We start from the raw sequence: 22,417 nt of genomic DNA, 5'->3' as shown, positions 1-22,417 counted from the left end.
TCAAATCGTCGCCAAATGGCGTCGTTGCTGAAACCTCTGCCAGTATACGGAGGTCCTCTTCAGTGGTGAAACACATCCGAGGCTTTTTCGCCTGCCCGCGAGCGAGCGCCGCGTTTGAATAGAACGCGGACGACATGGGGCTGTTCGCTGCGGGTGGTCGCCATGTATGTTTCGCAAAAACGCTGGTCCGCTGCGCGCGCTCCGCTGGGGAGAGGAAACCACCGTAACGAAGGGCCCGCTCCGTAAGTAGGCTGGCCGCACCTGCGTACCGCACTGCGCAGTGGCGTCTCCGCTCGCCCGCTGGGCCCGCTGGCCCGGAAACCCGCTGAGCTATAACTCTCTATTGTCTCGCAGAAAAATTCCCCGCTGGGCTACCTTACGCAACTCGCACCTTCTGCGAAATTGGCCGCAGGCATTTAAGATGCTGAGAAGCGGGATCTCTACAGGAGCGTCATGGTTCGTGGCTTTTCTGGCTGTTTCAAGCATTTGCAATGGAGCGTTTTCCAAAGAGGATATCAGGAAATCATGCCACGACCGAGAAGTTCTTTCCAGGTAATGCATAATGACTCTCTCTGAACGAATAAATTTATGAAAATGTTTAAGTGGGATCAAATGCAGTGTGTGGGACTGCATAGTCAAATATCAGGCATTCACTTCTCGTGCTATAGCAGTAAACCGATGAAGATATTTGCACATGGCCTTCCTATCAACGTGTCAACCTGAAAATACCAGAACTGAATAATAATAATGAATGTTGAAAATTTATTGATAATGATCCCAGATATAATAGATGCGCTCGCGCCCCGGCCCTAAATAGTTAGTTAGTGGGGTTTAGCGGCGCAAAAGCGACTCAGGCTATGCTGCGGCCTTAAGCAAGTCCACCGTGCATTCCTTAGATGGAATTGTATAAATGCAGGGAAGTTTACTTAGAATTAGTACTTGTTATTCATTACGGTTCTAGATACACTAAGCTAGGACGCATTCGTCGTCTTCTGGACTTTCATGAGTGGACATTATTGCGCAATTCAGTAAGTGATAACCTCGATTTTACTTGTCTTTCAGATTTACCAGGTATTGTGCAAAGTACAAAATAGTTTAAATATAAATGGCAAATATAACCATGTGACCAATGTAGGCTCAGCGAATTTAATACCCTAATAAAATTCGTAGAATAACTTCATATCCATTGTTGCTTCGGTTGCGTCCATACCAGTCCAATAATACCTAAATTCTCATTACTGTTCCCGCCGCCTCCCGAGCAGGAACATTGCGGATGAGGTTCGAGGATATGCCCCGGTCATTAATTCCATCATCAATGAGGTTGTTCACGGTTCTGAGCGGAACAAGACCTACGAAGAGCTGGCGTTCTTCGTCGACACCTTTGGTACAAGATTCACTGGTACACGTGCATTAGAGAGAAGCATAAACTACATGGTGAAGTTGCTGAAGCGTCGTCGCCTTGATAATGTGCACACGGAGCCAGTGAAAGTGCCGCGTTGGGTTCGAGGAACTGAAGAGGCTTGGATGATGACACCGCGACTGAAGAAGCTGCCCATTTTAGGACTCGGATACAGCTCGGCCACGCCTCGTCGCGGTATTACTGCACCAATCTTAGTCGTCGACTCGTTCGAAGAACTACGGAAAAATCGCCAAAAGGTACGTTTTCCCTCAACTGGCGACCCAGCCAATTTCATTTTCGGAATATGCGTACGCAATTCTGAAAAGTATGGCGAGGGAAAAAGGCGGTCACTCTCGCTTTCTCTGTAGTGCACATCCGCGAGGCAGTTTCTGTGCTCGCACTGCATGGAATAGTCCAAGCTAGGTCTGGCGGTTGTGTAGTGAAGAAAGTTTTATTGAGTTTCATAGCGCAAGTGCACCGTGCATTGCCGGGAAATGATTGAAGCGCGCAGGACCTGTGGGTAAATCGAACGATCTGTTTTTGTAGGTATTCACCGCGAAGGCTGCCAACCTCGTTACTAAAGGTAAACGCGTGAATGAGCAACTTTAACTGAACAAATATTACGATGTGTACTTTTGGTAATCATAATTTGTTAACTGTAAAACAAACATCACAGTTTGCCTTTAAAAATATTTCATTTTGAACGCGGCCGTGACAACATTGAAGCAAAAACGTTCACATTTCTGGGTTGCTTGCATCAATGTACCAGTCCTTTCTGACTGCGCAATATTTAGCAATGTCGTCTTCAACTCAATCTTGACGAACAGTAGTGCGGTATGGAACATGCCGCATAATACACTGCTAGGATTTTTTATATGTTTTATAGAAATATCCTGGCAAACCAAATCTGGAACTGTGTATATATGCAAGGAACCAACCATTGTGTTAGTAGAAAGAATTGCTTTCCTCGTGGCCTTTAACATCGCAAAGGTACACAATGCTTACAACATATACATAGAAATTTGAATTGTCGCACTAACCCCTTACAGAGCAGCCCAGAATACTCTAAATTATACAGTACATAACTCAGCTTGGCAGCGTTTCCTAGGCTTGCAGAGCAGACGCAATGATATTAACAAAAATACAAGAGACTCGTGCAACATTGCATAATCATAGCCCAATTTTTAGCGACGCTGTTCTTTCGATAGTTGCATCGTAGGTTTCAGTTACTACCCGCAAGTTTATTTATTTTACGGATGTATTAGTCACGGATTTAAATGAGCCTGCGAGTTGGCGGCACTATTCGGCACATTCAGCGAGTTCTGAGGCTGGGCGGTATTCGGATGCATCCGGGCGGTATGGAAGTATAGCATGCAGTATCGAAGATGGCTCACGTCCGTATAGTAGAAAGAAAGGGGAAAATCCAGTGGTGGCTTGGGTGGCTGTGTTGTATGCATATGTCACGAAAGAAAGCACCAAGTCTCAATTAGAATGGTCGGAAGCTATGTACATGGAGCGCTTATCACCGAGTGTTCGGTTAAAGCGCTCTGTTAATCCGTTAGTCTGCTGATGATAGCTTGTAGTGGTGCGATGAATAGTATTGTACTCACTGAGAAGCTCTTGTACGACTTGCGAAAGAAACACACGCCCTCGGTCGCTAAGCAGTTCGCGTGGCGCGCCGTGGCGAAGAAGCTGCACAAGATGAACAAGGCAACATCACCAGCTGAAGCTGTTGGAAGAGCGGCGGTTTCGGCATATCGATTGAGATGGTCGACGGCCACAATAATCCATCGATTGCCCGCAGGAATGGAAGGAAGGGTCCCGTACAGGCCTATGTCGATTCTATCAAACAGGCGAGCCGGACACGGCAAAGGTTTTAATGGGCCAGGCGTGTGACTAGTTTTGCGGCGTCGACACACAATGCAGGAACAAATGTACTTGCGGACGTATGTGTACATTCCACGCCAGTAGAAACGCTGGCGAAGTCTATCATACGTTTTCAAAACGTCAGCGTGCGTGTTTTGTGGGCTTGCGTGGAGCGCAAATGGCGAGGTATAACAAGAAGCCATTTTCGACCATCGGGCTCATAGTTGCCGCGGTACAGCATGGCATCCCGGAGCGCATATGAGGTACTTGGCATTGAATGGCGCGAGAGAGCTGTGGGGCTGGTGTCGCCGAAGGCATAGAGAGAAGGTCGAGCAGCGAGGCTATCCTTGAATCCTTGCGCTGTTCTGAAGGCATGTTCAGTGATATTGATGCTAGCGAAGGAAGTTGCGGAAAGGGAAACCGGCGCGACGTCAGTGGGCACGGGCGAGCGGGAAAGTGCGTCGGCGGCGGTGTGCTCGCATCGTGAGCGGTAAATGACGCGAATATCAAATTCTTGTAAACGTAGCGTACAGCGTCCAAGTCGACCCGACGGATCCTTCAATGAAGCCAGCCAACAGAGCGGATGGTGATCGGTGACGACATCAAAGGAATGGCCGTACAAGTAAGGGTGAAATTTATGTAACGCCCTAACAATTGCCAAACATTCCTTCTCGGTAACCGAGTACTTGTACTCTCCCTCGGTGAAGGCACGAATCGTATAGGCAACTGCGTACTCAGAGAAGCCTGGCTTGCGTTGGGCAAGGACAGTGCCAAGGGCGATCCCACTAGCATCCGTGTATACCTCGGTCAGAGTGGTAGGGCCGAAGTGATGTTGAATGGGCGGTGAAGTCAAGATACGACTTAATGTTGCGAAAGCCTTATCACACGCCAGCGACCAACCAGACAGATAGCTATCGCCGGTGAGCAGCTTCGTCAGTGATGCTATTATTATAGAAGCGAAGTTATTCACAAAGCGGCAAAAGTATAAGCACAGACCAAGGAAGCTGCGAAGCATTTATCGGTGGTAGGTTTCGGGAATTCAGCAACAGCACAAAGTTTCTGCGGAGCGAGAAGGTCGCCGTCCTGCGAAACTACGTGACTCAGTACGATGCGCTTGCGAGCTCTGAAGCGGCACTTCTTGATGTTATACTGAAGGCCTGCGCGCGTCAGACAGCTCAGTACCTCGTTAAAATGACGGAGGTGACTGTCGAAATCAGGGGAGAAAACGACGACGTCATCCAGATAGCACAGGCAGGTCTTTGATTTCAACCCACGCAAGACAATGTCCATCATCCTTTCGAATGTCGCTGGGGCACTACATAGGCCGAAGGGCACAACATTGAATTCGTACAGTCCATCGGGAGTCACGAAGGCAGTTTTCCGGCGAGCAGATGGTGTCATAGGGACCTGCTAGTGACCGGACCTTAAGACTAGTGATGAAAAGAATTCGGATATTTGCAAGCAGCCCAGGGCATCATCGATGCATGGCAGGGGATACACATCTTTGCGCGTCGCTTTGTTCAATCGGCGGTAATTGACGCTGAAGCGGATTGAGCCGTCTATTTTCTTGACAAGAACAGGCGACGACCAGGGACTGCAGGATGGCTGAATAATGCCACGCTGAAGCATTTCAGCGACTTGTTCGGCGATCACACTACGCTCAGCAGGGGATACGCGGTAAGCGCGCTGTCTTAGAGGCGCTTGTGAGCCGGTGTCAATCGGATGGAGAACAGTATGCGTGCGGCCTGATGACGTCTTTTGGCAATCAAACGAGCCACGAAACTGGTGTAGAAGTGCAAGAAGTTTCTCGCGGTGCGCCTCTTTATGGTCGTCGTCGATGATGGAGACGAACATACGTTAAGGTGGGCAACAAGGCGTACCAGCAAGAGGTGTCGGGGCACTAAGTTGCAACTTGTCCGCGTTGTGAAGGCAGAAGATGGAGGATACGACGAATGCTTGAATTGTGCCTATACATTCTCCACGGAGTAAGGTTGAGGGAACTGGCAACGGCAACAAACAGGGATGTAGCGCCGTTGGGAATGTCAAGAACGGCAAAGGGCAACGTGAGATTCCTGCGGCGTTGAACGGTCTCGGAGGGGGTAAATAGAACTGTGTACTCACCAACAGCACCACAGGACACGGGGATAAGGGCTGTACTACTGGGTGGTATGCTCGTATCGTCGCCGACAAACAACTTTTCTATCGTAGGCGCAGACGACGCGGAACACAACGCAGGGAACGCCACCTCGGCACGAGCACAGTCAATAACAGCATGACGGTGCGAGAGAAAATCCAAACTGAGAATGACATCATGCGAACAGGCCGGTAGCACAAGAAACTCAACAGGATAAACAACATCTTGAATTACAACGCGGGCTGTGTAGGCGGCTGACGGCTAAATATAATGTACGCTGGCGGTATAGGCAGGGACAATCCCTTTTAAGTCGTGGTAACCTTCCGAAGCAAGCGGCGAAGTCTCATATCTATCACTGAAACGGCAGCACCAGTGTACACAAGCGCAAGGGTACCAAAGCCATCCACAATACGGTCGATGAGGTTTGCTGGAGAAATTTGAGGAATTGAAGTTTTTCAACGACGGCGCAGTTTGTGCCTCGGGAGCTGCAACATTTAGTCTTCCGCGTCAGAAGGGCAGGGTCGACGGCGCATAGGTGACACAGAGCGACGTGGAGGGGATGGAGATGGGCGGGTAGCGGAAGGCATGCGCTCGGGCGAAGAGAATCGTTGTAGCCGCGCTGTGTCGTCAAAGCGTCCAGGATCGTACGCCAATGGTCGCATGACATTTATTTGAACAGGAGGGCGACGGTGACAGAAGCGTGCCACATGTCCTGCATAACCACAAGAATAACATATAGGGCGACTGTCCGCAGTGCGCCATGGATTCGTTGGGACTGGTCGGCTGAGCGGAACTGGTGGGAGCCGAACGGGTGCCGACGCGGAATAGTAGGTCGGTTGACGACGCGACCCAGCAGCGACGACTTGCGCGTACGACAAGGATGCAGGCTCCGGAGGTGGCGGACGAGCGAAAGGCAAAGCGTCAATGACCTCAAGCAGCTCGTAGGTCAGTGACCTCATGAGGGACATGAATCAGTTCGTAGGTACAAACTGCTTGATCTGAATGAACAGTGCATTCTGGTCGCCTAGAGTCAAGGTCGCGATCGAGTCGCTTCGTTCCAGAGGGCGTCGAGTTTGGGCGCGTTGCTTGCGCAATTCATCGAAACTATCACAAGCTGACAACATCGGCCACGGTTTGTGGGTCTTTCGCCAATAACAGTTGAAATGCGTTGTCGGCTATTCCTTTGGGGATTTGTTTGATCTTATCCGACTCGTGCATCGACGGGTTTATACCCTGACACAAGTCGACGACGTCTTCAATATAACTGGTGAAGTTCTCACCGGGTTGTTGAGCGCGTTCACTGGGTCGCTGTTCTGCGCTGAGTTTGCGTACCGTAGGGCGCCGAAGATTTCTGAAAACGTTGTCTTGAACGACGCCCAGTTATTAATCTCCGCTTCGTGATTCCTGAACCAGAGACTGACGACGTCGGTCAAGTAAGAGATTACATTGGTCAGCCTAGTCGCATTGTCCCATTTGTTGACTGCGCTCACCCTCAGGTAAGTTGCCAACCAGTCCTCGATGTCTTGGTCGTCAGTCCCGCTGAATATTGGTGAGTGACGCTGAGGCAGCACGCCGGGACAGACGGTGGCTTGAGTCTGGAAGGGGCCTTGCGTGATAGTTTCTTCCGGCATCACTAACGCTGGAGGTAAGGCACGGCTTCGTAGTTCAAGGTTTGGAGACTAGGAGAATACCCAGCACCTTTCCACCAAACTATAACGGGGTTATTTACAAACAGCTAGGGCTACGCAACAGTCTTGGCCCAAGAGCGTCGGTCACCGTCGTTGTTGTTGTTGTTGTTGTAGCCTAGCACGCCTGTGGCTCCTACCCACGGAGGGGGATTGGCCAAGAAATGGGTGGATTATTCCAAATTAATATGGAGGATAGATTTCCGAATATCTATGAAATTAGTATTGAACAGCTTAGAGTTATATGTTAAAGTAAATCAAGAAAGTCATATCGAATGAGTAATCATTAATTTGAAAGTACAAAAAAAAAGAAGGATAGAATTTAGCAGGGTATTCGTTTGGAGTCTGTAAGGAACGTCTGGACGGCGGAGCAAGCATCCCTGTGGCTGAATCCCAAAGTGGACGCCCCGAACGAAAGAATATTAGGTTCTGTTAAGTCCAGGCCAAGCCTTCGAAAAGGTATTTCCAACAATCGTTTTCTTGCTGCAGTAAAGCGGCGGCAAGATAGAAGAAAGTGGTGTATTGTCTCTTCCTCATTACAAAACGGGCAGAGGGGGGAGGGAACCAAACCCGACCTGTGTAAGTAGAAATTTAGGGAGGGTATACGGCAACGTAATTTGGTGAGAGAGACCTCAAGCATCTTTGTGTTACAGGATTCGCTACGCCAGGGAAATATCAGGTGCTTATAATCTGGAGAAGCAGTCAGAACTGGGTTTGATAAGGCTTTTCTAATTGATCGCATCCGAAATCTAGCCGCCGTGATGTGTGCAGTCACTGGTAGAATGGGAAGAATAGGGCCGGAAAGTGAGGTCTTTGCCAGTGAATCGGCAGTTTCATTAAAAAACAACCCTTTACACCATCTCGCTTTGTTCGGGCTGCCGGACTTCGTCCTCTCTCAATAGATTCGGACTCTCTTCCCCACTACAATTTGTTTATTTATTACCTACCTATCACCCAGTGGCCATTACCGTAACGGGGGGGGGGGGGGTAATACATATCGAAGAACAGCGTTCATTTGGTAGGTATTAGCGGAATTGTTTCAATCCTGAAAAGATGGAGCAGCAGGCTGTCGTGCATGGCAGTCCCTCTTGGAAAGATCAAGCCGGTCACTGAATGACTGGGTATATGCCACCGGGTATGTACCGCTGGAGGTGCGCCGCTACTAATAACAGTCAAAACATATCATATCATCACCAGTTACACACACATGGTAGGAGATATTGCTAATCAATTTAGCGTCGTCAATCATCTAGAATGGATGCTCCGCCAACATTTTCAAAGCCACCTCAGTAACATACAAACTTTAAAATTTTGTTATACATCGCCCATAACCTGTACCACATTCTCTTCAAATGTAGCTGCCGCCGCTTTCGGTTCTCTCAAGGCTGCGGTGAAGCTTCGCAAGTGCTTCATGTGACATGTCTGAAGAGGCAGTAAACGAACGCTTAGCCATTTTCGATGAGCCCCCAATGCTGACATGATATGACCCCCAACATGCTGCCCCTTTCTTCTAAGTATACGCTTGGTACATGAGCTTCTTCTTTCAACACACCGTCATCAAGCGTTTTGAGCGGTTCTAGTCTTACCAACAGCTTCGCAGTAAAAAGTGAGAATGTACACTGGAAAAATGCTGGAAAGCCTGTGCTAGCGCAAGAATAGACGGATTCGGATGCGGTACTGTCGCCGTATATTAGAGATATTCTTCAACGCATTGTGTATTTATGAACATGTATATCAATTTAATAAGTGTAGAAATAAAACGTCATCTGCGCTTCGATATCATATGAGGCTGCTGACATGCTTTTTCTTCAAGTTTATCAAATATTGAAGTGTCGTTATAACTTGCATGCTATGAAAGGAATACTACGCGATTCTGAAGTAGAGATAGCTTTTGGGGAGAGGAAAGTAAAAGTTCGCTAGTAAACGTTGACTACCCCTAGTATCTCGCAAGCAACTATCTAAAAATTGCGCCTGTGTTTTCTCATGAAAAATGTTAATATCCTTCGATACACGGAGCAATCAATACTGTGCATTAAGTGCAGTCAAACGTTGACTCGCCATCATATATTCATAGCGTACGCATAGAGATGTATCTCTCATAGGGAATCTTCTAATCCATATCCGAACGTGCCCATAGCATATGGATAGACTACGGGCTTACGACTAGCGCATTCTTTCACTTTACAGGCAGTTGGCAAGATTGTTGTCTTCAACCAGAAGTTCGTTTCCTACAGTGCGTCGGTGAAGTACAGAAAGCAAGGTCCAGCCGAGGCAGCGAACGCTGGTGCAGTCGCCGTCCTTGTACGCTCGGTGACGCCATTTTCTATAGCGTCTCCGCACACCGGGACCACGTTGTTCACCAAGAAAGGAAATCGCGTACCAGCGGCATGCATTACTGTGGAAGACGCCGAGATGTTGAAGCGGCTGCAGAACCGAGGTAAGGCAATGGGCACTGCTGTGCTGTTTTCCAATCCCATTGGCTTTACTTGTTAACAATGCTTACGCGGAAAAGAAATCTATAATTGTCAGGACAGCACATTTTCTCGTCAGATTTATTGCTCATTTTAAATTTCTGGCAACCTGGCTCCCTTTTCCCTCTTTTGAGGGAACGCGAAGCAGAATACAATTTATAAAACGAAACTGTGAGAAAAGCACTTTCCTAAAGCACAAAGCATGGAATAAATTGTTACTAAGAAACCTATTTTGATGAAATTTACCGAACTTAAAAGCCAGTGAGCAATCACAGGCGATTCCACGAAACACCGCTCTCGTCGCGCGGACAGCGACAGACCAGAAGCACATCGTGTTCCTGACAATACTAATACTACTGGGCGACTAATCGACCCATTCTCTTATCTGTTGTATGAAAAAAAAAAAAAGAAGCAGCGAAACGCGTCAACCTTAAGAGGAATCCCATGAGTTTTATTGCGATAGCAATTATATGGACACTCAAAAGCAGATTTCTGCCGTCGGCGTCGCCGTCGCCGTGAGGTTCCGTATGACGTCATTTGGAGAAGAAATCGTCGCCGATGATAAGTGGTTCTTGAGGGAAAGGGAAAGGTTGGATAATGATAAGTGGTTCTTGAGGGAAAGGGAAAGGTTGGCGCTATCTTCTGCCGAACGCTGTATGTGCGAGTGAAAGGGCGCGAGGGGCGCGTCTTTCACGGGGAGTGAACGCACGGCGGAGAACAAACGCGCGTTCTGCGCCGTGCTCGCTTAAGGGCTGCAGAAGTAGGCGTCTCTTTTCTCCTTTACAATCACCATATATGTAGAGCAAACGCGCCTTCTTCTGACGCGCGACAGGCCGTGGGGGAGGGGGAGGGAAGGGAGGCGACGTTTAGCTGCGGCACCAAGTGCCTATTTATATCAGAGGCTCCGGCAACAGTCACCAACGCCGCACGCATTTTGAGCGAACGCGGGCAAAACGCCGATGGCGTCGTCAACAGTTCTGCGTGTTGCCGATGCTGCTGCATGTCCAAGTTTATACAGCTGATAAAGCTAATATCATTACTCCGTATAGCTCTCTACAAGTTTGCTATCGCAATTGATGCTTCGCCTTTCAGGTGAAACTGCGACAACTTTTTTAACTTATGATCTCGTCCGCGTGACGCATAAATAGGTGGTTTAAAATGCAGCGCTGTAGGATGGGCACGTTGGTACTTGGAAAATATTTTAGCCCCACAACAGAAGCATCATTTTAGCGTCATAACAGAAACTTGCCAGATGCGTTGATTGATTTAACGTTTTTAAAGTGTTCAGATACGTCGATGACTAAGTTATTTTTAATCTGGATGCACATTCTACAGTGCATCAAATTTTTAGTGTCCTTACTCAAGTCTTTAATCAACTAACACTGACGGTGGGTTTGCCCGCCGAAAGAGCGTGGTAGTTTCTAGATATCTAGCTTGAGTTCTCGGACCAAGGCACGTGTTGTTTATATAAGCCTAGAGCTAATAAGCCGTTGTTACCGTACAACTCCGCCCGTTCGAAACTTATTAAAAGGAGCAATGTTAGCTTACGTCTTGGAAATGCTTTAAAAAGTCCTGATATCACAATATTTACACAAGCCTGAAGAATCAATCGGAACGGCTAACTAAAGCGGGGTTTCCGAAGTCCTTGCAGCTTTGTGTTGCAGCTTTCTGCAGCAGAGGGGTTGCTGAAAATATGTGTAGAATATAGCACTTGGGATACAGCAAGTCAACAGTCGCAAAACAAACGAAAGTTAGCGGTTAGAGTTTTTTTTTTTTTGTCAGCTCCAGAAAAACTTAGCACAGTGTGTCGGTTGGCAGAACCGGGCCGAAAATCTTCGGTTGGGTGCTCCAAAAGGCATCGATGTCATTTTGTTGATTGTGAAGAGGCATTGATGTACGAGTTGCCGCTGTCCTGCGGTGAGAAGTACATAGGACAGACAGGTCAATGTCTCAATGGCCGACAAAGAGAACGTCGTATAAATTTGAAGAATTACCATGACAGTCATGTGACTGTTCACTGTCATGAATGCGGCTGCGGTCCTTTGATGATTGTGTTATTTTGGCCAGGCAAAGATGCGCTATGATAAAGATGTTCGGGAAATTATTGAGGCACAGGCTACTAATTGGAGTAGTGAAAGCTGTGTAAGCACTGAGCCCAATAAAATTAAATTATGGAGTTTTACGTGCGAAAAGCACGATCTGATTATGAGGCACGCTGTAGTGGAGGGCTCCGGACTAATTTTGCCCACCTGGGGTTCATTACCGTGCACTACAACGCAAGCGTACGGGCGTTTTTACATTTCGCCGTCATCAAAATGCGGCCTCAAAATGATCCCGCGACCTCGTGCTCAGCAGCGCAACGCCTTCGCTAACTGAGCCACCACGACGGGTAACTGTTAAAGATATTGATCAGGTGTGGCGCTACTGTACATGAAGTATACTGGTGGTTCCTTGATGCGAACGCATGAAATGGCCCATTGAGCTAAAAAACTGGCGTCTGTCGTAAGGACAAGCGAAAAACGACACCTAAGTTCCCTGTGGCTGCGACGCCACGTCACGAGCAGGCGTCGACGGAGATGTGAGGGCGAAAGGGCAAATCCGATGCCACGATATCGCGCAAGGTGTTACGTGAGGGAAGAGGCCATCGGAACGACGCCAAGTCACTCTCGCTTTGGGAAGCTTGGGCCGGTATCTTGTAGCCGTGCCTTCCCGGTAATAATGCCTTTTCGCGCTTATCGCGCTTTGTCAGTGGTCAGAGCGACGGTCCTCTCGCGTTATCAACGGGATCAGCCAGCCGTGAGCGGTGGATGATAAGACTAGTATAGAATAAGTCATAAGGCATCGCTACAAAATCGCGGCCCTGTGTTATCCGCGCGTTCCCTTTCCGCGCAAGCTCGCCCCTGCGTTATAACTGCGCTTCGCTAAGGCTAAATCCTAACGTGCCAAGCCAGGCCAAGCGTCTCAATGCGCTCGCTTGCCCGCGAGGAGTTCATAACTCGGAGGACCGCTCAGCGGTGTTCAATTGGACGTTAATGCTTTCACATTCAAAACGCATAAGAAGTACTTAGGTGTCCTGTGTTTTTTTTTCTGTGAATAAACTTGTTGAAGTTAGCGCATTGTGTTGTCCTCGTGTTCTTTCCGTCCTCGTCTGGTGGCGCTAAAAATGTTTTCCGAGTTAAAGTTCAACTCTTTAAGGATGCCTTGGTAATAAACCTTACGTCAATGTTTATTCTAAGATTTCAACGGTGGTCTTCCACGCTCATCTGATGTTGTTTTTTTTCTCTCCGCAAAACTAAACGTCCTATCATATTTACAAATGACATGCCGGACTGTCCCTTTCTCTAATCATTTCAAGTTTGTCAACGAGCTCAGCTATCTAAGGGTCCCAAAAAGTGCTCTCATAATCACACATGGATGAAATATGTGTTCTTTAAGGTAAGTTTCTTACTAACGGGCTAAAGTTTCATCGTAAAACACCCACGCCCCTTATCGCATTTTTAAAATATGCGGGACACACTAATTGCATCTTGAACCAGCAGTCACAAAGCAATCAAACATTTATAGTCTGTCGTGTTGTCAAGAATGAAGGTTAGTGAAGGCCCATAATTGTTATCATACAAACGCTGCCTTGTAATGGCGACGTGTACACGATTATTGAGTAAAGAGGAACTTTTAGCTCAGGACTTACAATTTAAGTACACAGGAATGATGAAATCGTTTGCTCAGCAACCACTGCAGGGATATTGATTAGAATTGGTGCATTTAAAATAAAAGCATAAAATTTAGCGACTTGCGCAGCAGATGTGTTATAAAACTGTCAATTGTTGAAAAAAAGTGACAAGTTGTATGTATATATATATATATATATATATATATATATATATATATATATTCTAAATGTGTTTATTTGGAAGAGCTCGAAGCAGCGCAACGTCGACGGGCAGGGCAGTCACAGCTTCCCAGCAGGAGAGCCGTTGCTGAGCGAGAGCGCTCGACGCACTAGCGTTTCGAGCCAGTAGCGCTGAATCCACTAACGTCTCGCTTGTTCACTACAATATATATATATATATATATATATATATATATATATATATATATACGCTCCATTGTCAAGTTTACAACTCTAACTCAGCAGTGCAAAGCGATATCACAATTGCGTTAACAGCACCTGATAATATATGTACCCCTCACAAGATTTATGTATCATGCATATGCTGCTCTGAAAAATACCTAAAGTTTGGAATTGGGAGTTTCGCTTTACAGAATTGCGGATCTGTAAACAATCTGGTTCTAATTTCTTTAATTTACTGATTTGCAAGAATTTTAACACGAAGGTGTTTTATACCGTGGTCCACCGTCAATGCCCTGTAACGGATGTGACGTCGGCGCGAACGCGTAAAATATGCGGTGTCTTGAGAGGGTTGGCACAGCCATCTAGGAGTGGTGAAGCGAAGTACTGCATCATGACGCTAACGAGTGCCGACAGTGAGCGCTGCCGTAATCTCAGCGGAGCGGAGGCTCCAACGCGGTGTAGCCCGGTGCAGGCAGTGCAGGCCTTCTGCTGAGGTGACGACGCAGTTACCGCACATTGTCTGTCTTTTGCGTCCAATTAGCCTGTGACACCTCGTCGCCTATACGGAGTGCAGCTTCAACATGCATCAGCAGTGCTTGCACATCCCCTACTGTTGCGCTTGCGATGATACCAACTAAGAAAACTGCTGCGCTAAGCGGCGCAGAAAGGCATCGATGTCGACGGTTGAATCTCACTTTCGTCCGGCGAGAGGCACGACAGCGTGAAGCAGAACGCCTTCGCGCGTTCGCGGCGCACACTGCGAACTCTGCCACTCGTATTCCTGAAGCTGAGCACGTCGCAACTCAACTGGCTGTGCAAGACACTGCGGAGTCAGACAAAAAAAAATGCTCACTCTCCCGTAATCGAGAGTAGATGTAAGCTTGAAATGTCTACCATATGGCGTCCGTTGCTACCTTTGGTGCCACTGCCTTTACCGCTTTTCTTCTTCCAATAGTGTAGCGCGCTCAGCGTCTGTCGCAACTTTTCCTTGTCACGTCGAAGTGGTCAGATGCAAACGTGCGGCCAACTTACGGACCGCTGGCGCTGAAAAGAGCACAGGCAAGCCTGTCTCAGCGCCAAAAGATGACAATCAAGTGTACCATGTGTAATGAAGTGCCCTCTATCTGCCTTTTGACGTCGCTATTGGATACTACAAATGAAATTTCAGCGTACTAGAAGTTACAGCTTGAGTGATATTGTGAACAAACATTAGAAAGAAGTCGGAAGGAATATTTTTTTAACTTGTTTGGACAGTAGCTACCGTATGTAATGCGGCGCTGTACAAAGGGTTGAGGGCCAGAGACCGCATTTCCTTCAGTTTTTACCGGTTGCCCGGATGATATCGTTTTGTTCTCGCAACGATGCACGGATGTTCTCTTTTGAGTACGTTTGAATGCTCGAATAATGGCTCGGGCTTTTTGCTCAAGGTCACTTGAAGGTCGCCGATAACGGAAGCCTACGCTTTTCATGCTTAAAAAAACGATTGTACGTTCGCCGAAGCGACTCGGCAGCAGAACGCCACACGCCAAGCCAACCTGCAACATCGTCGCCGACCCGCAAATCGTGCGCCTTTCGCTGCAGCAGATCGTGAGTTCACAAAGTAAAGACGGAACAGCTTCTGTAAAAACACGTTCAAATTCGGCTTCTGCCGATTCCTATGAAAGAGGGATGAACCATGCTTTTTTTTTAAGTCCAAGTTCTTAATCTAAATACTGCTTCCTAATGTTGCTAGACTGTATCTCTTTGTTTAAATTCGACGATTTTATTTCAAATCGGTCGCGGGTGTCTTATATAACCATTTCTGCGTTTTATAAGTATTTGAATTACGAAAGTATGGTCGGCCTCAAGCTCAAGCTTCCCTATAAGTGGAATTTTTATTCCATCACACGATAGGCATTAAAGTGCAATTCATGCCGCTGCGCAGGTATTTGAATTCGCTGTTGACGAATCTATGAACTATACAGTCATCAACATTTATTTACCGGAGGTGTTACCAACTACTCTATTATTACTTAATTAATGCTTTTGCTCTCTGTCATTTCACTTATGTTGCTGGAGTATTCAAATGGACGCAGGTAGAACTTGAACAAACTTAACACGATGATTAGGAAGCTCATTGAAGCTACCGTAGGGATACCGATCAACACTGCAACTGAGAGATTGATGAGTCTAGGGGTGCACAACACATTAGAGGAAATTGCGGAGACTCAGCAGCTAGCGCAACAGGAAAGATTGACAAAAACACGAGCCGGCAGGACTATACTACAGGCAATAGGGGCAGAGCGAAATAGGTCAAGGCGCCCACTGGAGGTTGAAGTGGAGTTACGAGCTAAGATTAGGGATCTGATTAGAACCACCCCCTACCTAGAAACATGCATCTAGAGCACCATATCAAAAGGAGAAAGGCAAGAGCTAAAGCACTCTTGCGGGAGATACAACAGCAGAATCAACAGGCGGCTTTCGTAGATGGTGACTGGGTGAAAGGGCAGTAGGCATATACAGCCGTTGCAGCAAACATTCTAGGGAAGGTACAAGATGCCATCACTGCATTTACCAAAGATTCCATGGTGGCGGAGCAAGTGGCAATTGCTCTAGCCATCAGGAACAATAAATGGGCTTTTATTTACAGCGACTCCAAAGCTGCTATAAAGGGTTTCGATAAAGGCTACGTGGCCGCGGTTGCAGCTAAACTTATTGAAAACACTATGAGTATGAGAACTGAAATCCAATGGTTTCCTGCGCATATAGTAGTGGACGAGACCCGGGCTAACCTCAATGAGGTTACTCATGACTTGGCACGAGGACTTGCTAGCCGTGACAGTCACAAGCGAGCCATCCACCACCAGGCCGGGCAATTTAGAGATCATTTATTAACATATAACGAGATTACTAAACACTACTATCAGGACGCAGACAATTTCCAGTGCCACATTCAAAGCTCAACAGGGCTCCGGCAGTTTGACTGCGACTATTACAAACAGGAACTTATCCCACGCCGTTACACCTTGATAAAATTTATCAAGAAAGGGAGGTGAAGAAAGATTGTCATGCGTGCAATGACATCATTGGGATCAGACATATGCTCGCGGGATGCCCTGTGACTCTCACCAACCCTGAAGAAGAATGCCTCCATTGGAAGAAGATGCTACAGAGTTCATCTTTTCAAGATCAACTATGGGCTGTCCAAAGGGCCCACGATGTCGCTGAACGGCTGGGCCTAACGGTGCAATCGTGGGCGCGGCCCGCCTCGGCTTTAAATAGTCGAGCCGCAGGACTTTCGTAAATAAAAGGTTTTCACACACAGACACCAACTACTCTAGCGTGGAATTAGGTGGGGCCGTGATGCACGGAAAATAATGCCACCGAAAATAAGTGATAGCGGGCTTCGGTGCCATAGAATGTGCATCGGATTCCGGTTAGTCGACATGCGACCAAAGCGTACTGCTCAAACAAGTTGAGCATATGGCTGTTTTATTCTTTTTAATAGTAACCCATACTTCCCTGCGAAATTGCCGGTCATGCTGTGATTGTGCTTTCCGTCTTAAAAGAAATAATGGGCCAGCAACCTGTAAAAAACCCTAAGCCTATTCAGCTGCATAATTCAAAGGCGACTGCTTTTTAAAAATTCGTATGTCTGCAAGAACTTCGCTTTCAGGGGCAACTTTGCTTCTTTTAACTAGAATATCCTGAAGAATATCTATCCTTTCACTGTGTGCTTCCTTGAAACACTGTGTTCTAAGAGTATACCAGTGCATCCTACAGCACATACGAGCGTGGGCCCGCTGTGACGATGTACAGCCGCAGAGTGATTGAACGAGCATTTTGGGTGCTAACCGTGGTCTTCTGCCTGTAAATTTCTCAATGTTCGGGCCTCACTCAGGAGTAACCGCCGTCGTCAAGCTCATCATGCGCAACAAGGATCTACCTGCAGTTACTTCCAGAAATACAGTAGCCGAAATAAAAGGCAGAGAAAAACCTCGTGAGGTAAGCTCCCGCAACTTTATAAACTTGGATCTTTGCTTGAAGCTGAAAAGAACTTTGGTGCTTTGGTGTCTGTGAAGCGTAACGGCTCGTAATCGTGTCAGCTTTTTATTTTGTTTTGGCAATTCCCAGTTAGGATATACCTGTTAGGATATCCCTTATGAAAATGGTTATGTCCTTTATGTATACTGTATGTTTCGCGGAGATCACTCGACGAAACATCATTTATGTTTCCTACATGTTGAAATTTGGCCACTGCTTTTGTTTCCTGCATGTCTCGGTCCTTGATGTATCGTTGATGTTACTGTATTTATATCCTAGATGTTGAAATTTGGCCAATCCTTTTATGCTTCCTTCATCTGTCTGTCCTTTATGTATCCTAGATGATGAAATTTGGCATCTGTTTTTCTGTTTCCATCATGTGTCCCACCTTTATGCACCCTTTATGTGTTCCTATTGGTAAGACTCTGTATTTTATGTAGACAAGCATAGATGAAGAGTTACATGTGGCAATTGCAAAAGTACTGAAAGTTGGGCGAGTTGGTATCTATTCATCTTGTAACTGAAGCGCGCACACGAGAAACGAGGACAAAAAGGTGAAAGTGACAGACAGGCGCTGTCTCGTGTGCGCGCTGCAGTTACAAGTTGTGGCAATTTTATATTGATGCACATTTTGTAAGCTTTAGAGTTTTCCATTGCTTTTTATTATAATGGTACTGTACCCTACATGTTGCAGCATACTGATTGGAACTCTGTTAAGGCACAGAAGTTCGCGCAAAATTTTTCTATAGTAATAATTTTACTATAATATAGCAATTGCAATACAACTTGCACCTTCCTCACTGCAGTGTTGATGTTGTTCTAGATGTTACTCCCACAAGTATAAAGAGTAATGTTTGGATGGAAAGATGTCAGGTTGGATAAGGACTTGCACTTTTAAAAGAAAGTTTGGCTATACTTTGCAAAGGTTTCTCTGAAACTACAAGCAGTTTATTGGACTATCTGCGTGTTACTACGATATGCCCCATCGGCTCACAGCAGACGTCTGAAATGTGGTGCTTGGATGAGAGCTCACAGGTCACCTGAAAAACAAAACAAAGGCGAAACATTTTCACTCATGCAGTAAATTTCACATAGGCAAGAACAGTTTGGCCTGTATGCAAACAGGTAAGAAACGTGCAGAAGTCAAAAGGATAGTTCATAAACAAAACATCAGGACAACACTGAAGCCTTAAACTAATTTTTCTTTGAAACAGACTTAGCTGTTGCTACCTGCCCATCCAGTCAGGTATAAACTGCTCACAAATTATATTAAACATTTATGCAGCAGCTGCTAAGTATTACATGAACTTTAGCAGCAGGAAACTGGCCAATAAGCCTTCTTGAGTTACCTGATGGCATAAAGGTTACCAAAGTTGAGGTCCTCGCTATGCTGAGCAAGAACTTGCACGTATTTAATATGAAAGCTTGCATATATCGCAGGCCTGCCATCTCACCACACTGTCGTCTACGCCATAAGGTGTTGTGCTCAGAAGTTATTCGCGCGCACATTCTAATACAGAATATAAATGTGTAATAATATCCTGCGCACTATTCATCTTTCCTCGAATTTTTTGTAGTTATTACAAATTTCTTTTATTGTCAGTTGCGGGCTGCAGGTGTGCACACTACTGAATCTTTAGCAAAACTTTTTACTACCTTCAGCATGCCACGAAAGGTGGCAGGCAAACATGCTGTCTATGTGTGCCTACAACAGCAAGCTGAAAGCAGCGTCTGCTTCACAAACATGAAAAGGTGCTATTCGCTTGGCGAGTTGTTTTGGTTTTATCAACATTTGACACGCTAGCATAGCCGCACAGGCAGCATAGCATTCAGCTATGCTGCCATGGTGCGGCTTGCAAATACTCTGCTAGGCTGACTGTCATGATTTAGCAATTTTCTATACCTATCACCACCTCACATTTCTGTGGCATATAAAGGAGACCAGCTTGCAGCTTGAAGCCCACCACCACCTGGCACACACATCGAACTTGTCACATTAAAAGATTAATTGTTTGTAGTTTGCTTGAAGAATTCAACTCTCATACTGTGACTAGTCAAAGTGCAACCTAGTCAAGGTCCAATCAAATTAGGAAGCATTACAGCCCGCCGCTGGAAACTGAACCTGGCAACGTTCAACACTCGCACCCTGTCGAGCGAGGCTAGTTTAGCACGGCTATTTGAAGAATTATCAGGTATTGCCTGGAATATTATTAGCCTTAGTGAGGTTATAAGAACTGGTGAGGCTTATACAGTACTGACTAACGACCACGTTCTCTGCTACAGAGGTCTTCCAGATAAGAGAGAATTCCGGGTAGGATTTCTAGTCCAAGAGTCCCAAGCGGGCAACATTTATGAATTCTACAGCATTAATGGGAGGGTAGCAGTCGTGGTAATAAAGCTTAATAGGAAGTATAGAATGAAGGTAGTACAAGCCTACGCCCCAACCACCAGTCACGATGATGAAGAAATAGAACAGTTATATGAAGATGTTGAATTAGCAATGAGAAAGGTGCAAACTCAGTATACTGCAGTAATGGGCGACATCAATGCAAAAGTGGGGGAAAAGCAGGCTGTTAACCAAGCAGTCGGCAACTACTGCATCAATTCTAGGAACACTAGAGGATAGATATTTGCAGAATTCGCGGAAAGGAATAGGCTCCGAATAATGAAAACCTTCTTCAGGAAGCGCAATAACAGGAAGTGTACCTGGAAAAGCCCGAATGGAGAGACACGGAAGGAAATAGATTTCATAGTCTCTGCCGATCTCAGCATAGTGCAGGATCTAGAAACGTTAGGTTGGATAAAGTGCCGTGACCATAGTTAGTGAGGTCTATGATTTCTCTCAATTTGAAGAGAGATAAAATAAAATAAGTCAAGAAGCAACAGACCAACCTAGACGCAGTAAGGATAAAAGGAGACCAATTCAGGCTCGTGCTCGCAAACAAATATGCAGCAAATATGCAAAAGGACCTCATAAGGAAACGTCAAAACATGAAACTGTCAAACTCGAGAGATCAGATAGAATTCGCTTAACTGTAGAAACTGATCAACAATAAGAAAGCAAGGGATATCCGACATTATAACGTGGGAAAGATCGAGGAAGCAGTTAAATATCGACGGAGCATAAAATCAGAAGAAAACTTGGCATAGGACAAGGCAAACTGTATGCACTAAAGGATATGGAGGGTAATATCATCAAAAATTTTTATGATATTGAAAAAGCAGTGGAACAATTCTATACTGACCTGTACAGTTCCCATAGCAGCTATGCTACTTTCATTAGAAGTAGTGATGAACAGGATACAGAGGCACCTTCCATAACTAGCGATGAAGTTAGAAGGGCCTTGAAAGCCATGACCAGGGGAAAAGCTGCCAGGGAAGATGCGATAACAGACGATTTAATCAAAGATGGAGGAGATATCATGCTTGAAAAGCTTGCGGCCCTTTATAGGCAATGCCTCACGACTTCACGTGTACCAGAAAGCTGGAAGAATGCCAACATTATGCTGATCCATAAAAGGGAGACGTTAAAGAATTGAAAAATTGTAGATGCATTAGCTTGCTTTCAGTATTGTATAGAAAATCAACCAAAATATTTTCGAATAGAATCAGGGCAACACTTCACTTCAGCCAACCAAGAGAACAGGCTATCTTCAGGAAGGGATATTCTACGATGGATCATGTCCATGTCATCAATCATGTAATAGAGAAATCTGCAGAATACAATCAACCTCTTTATATGGCCTTCATAGATTATGAAAAAGCATTTGATTCAGTAGAGATAGCAGCAGTATTAGACGCACTGCGAAATCAAGGAGTACAGGAGGCATACGTGAATTTTTTGGTAAATATTTACAAGGATTGCACAGGAACCTTGGCTCTCCCCAAGAAAAGAAAAAAGAGACCTATCAAGAAAGGGGTCCGACAAGAAGACACAATCTCTCCAATGCTATTCACTGCATGCTTCGAAGAATTATTCAAGCTCTTAGACTGGGAAGGCTTAGGAATGAGGATAAATGGCGAATATTGCAGCAACCTTCGGTTTGCAGATGACATTGTCCTATTCAGCAACAATGGGGACGAATTACAACAAATGATTGAGGACCTTAACTGAGAAAGTGTAAGACTAGGGTTGAAGATTAATGTGCAGAAGACAAGTAAAATGTTCAATAGCCTGGCAAGGGAACAAGAATTCAGGATCGGCAGTCAGCGTCTATAATGTGTACGTTTATCCACGCAAATTACTCACAGGGGACCCCGATCATGAGAAAGGAATTTATAGAAGAATAAAATTGGGCTGGAGTGCCTACGACTGGCATTACCAAATCCTGACTGAGAGCTTACCACTGTCTTTGAAAAGAAAAGTGCAAAATCATTGCATTCTACCGGTACTAACATATAGGGCAGAAACTTGGAGGTTAACAAAGAAGCTCAAGAACAAGCTAAGGACCGCACAAAGAGCGATGCAACGAAAAATATTAGGCCTAACGTTAAGAGACAGGAAGAGAGTGGTGTGGATCAGAGAACAAACGGCGATAGCCGATATTGTAGTTGACATTAAATGTAAAAAGAGGAGCTGGGCAGGCCATGTAATGCGTAGGATGGATAACCGGTGGACCATTAGTGTTACAGAATGGATAGCAAGAGAAGGAAAGCGCCGTCAAGGACGGCAGAAAACTAGCTTGAGTGATGAAGTTAGGAAATTTGCAGGCGCAAGCTGGAATTAGCTAGCGCAAGTAGGGGGTAATTGGAGATCACATGGAGAGG

The 22,417-nt window shown here is 46.0% G+C and overlaps 1 protein-coding gene across 1 annotated transcript in view; it reads left to right on the top strand.

Moving 5' to 3' along the window:
* Positions 1–411: 411 nt before the first annotated feature.
* Positions 412–22,417, top strand: part of LOC119444364 (carboxypeptidase Q-like) — a 38,178-nt gene continuing 16,172 nt past the window's right edge. Inside the window, exons 1-4 of the mRNA XM_049663301.1 lie at positions 412–552; positions 1,263–1,656; positions 9,272–9,521; positions 17,508–17,611. Of these exons, the coding sequence (XP_049519258.1) occupies positions 422–552; positions 1,263–1,656; positions 9,272–9,521; positions 17,508–17,611 (879 nt within the window). The 5' untranslated portion in view covers positions 412–421. The remainder of the gene's footprint in view (positions 553–1,262; positions 1,657–9,271; positions 9,522–17,507; positions 17,612–22,417) is intronic.

The sequence above is a fragment of the Dermacentor silvarum genome, chromosome 3 (genome assembly GCF_013339745.2).
Source record: "Dermacentor silvarum isolate Dsil-2018 chromosome 3, BIME_Dsil_1.4, whole genome shotgun sequence".
NCBI lineage: Eukaryota > Metazoa > Arthropoda > Arachnida > Ixodida > Ixodidae > Dermacentor > Dermacentor silvarum.
The sequence above is the reverse complement of the archived record's forward strand: the minus strand, read 5'-3'. Positions and strand labels throughout refer to the sequence as shown.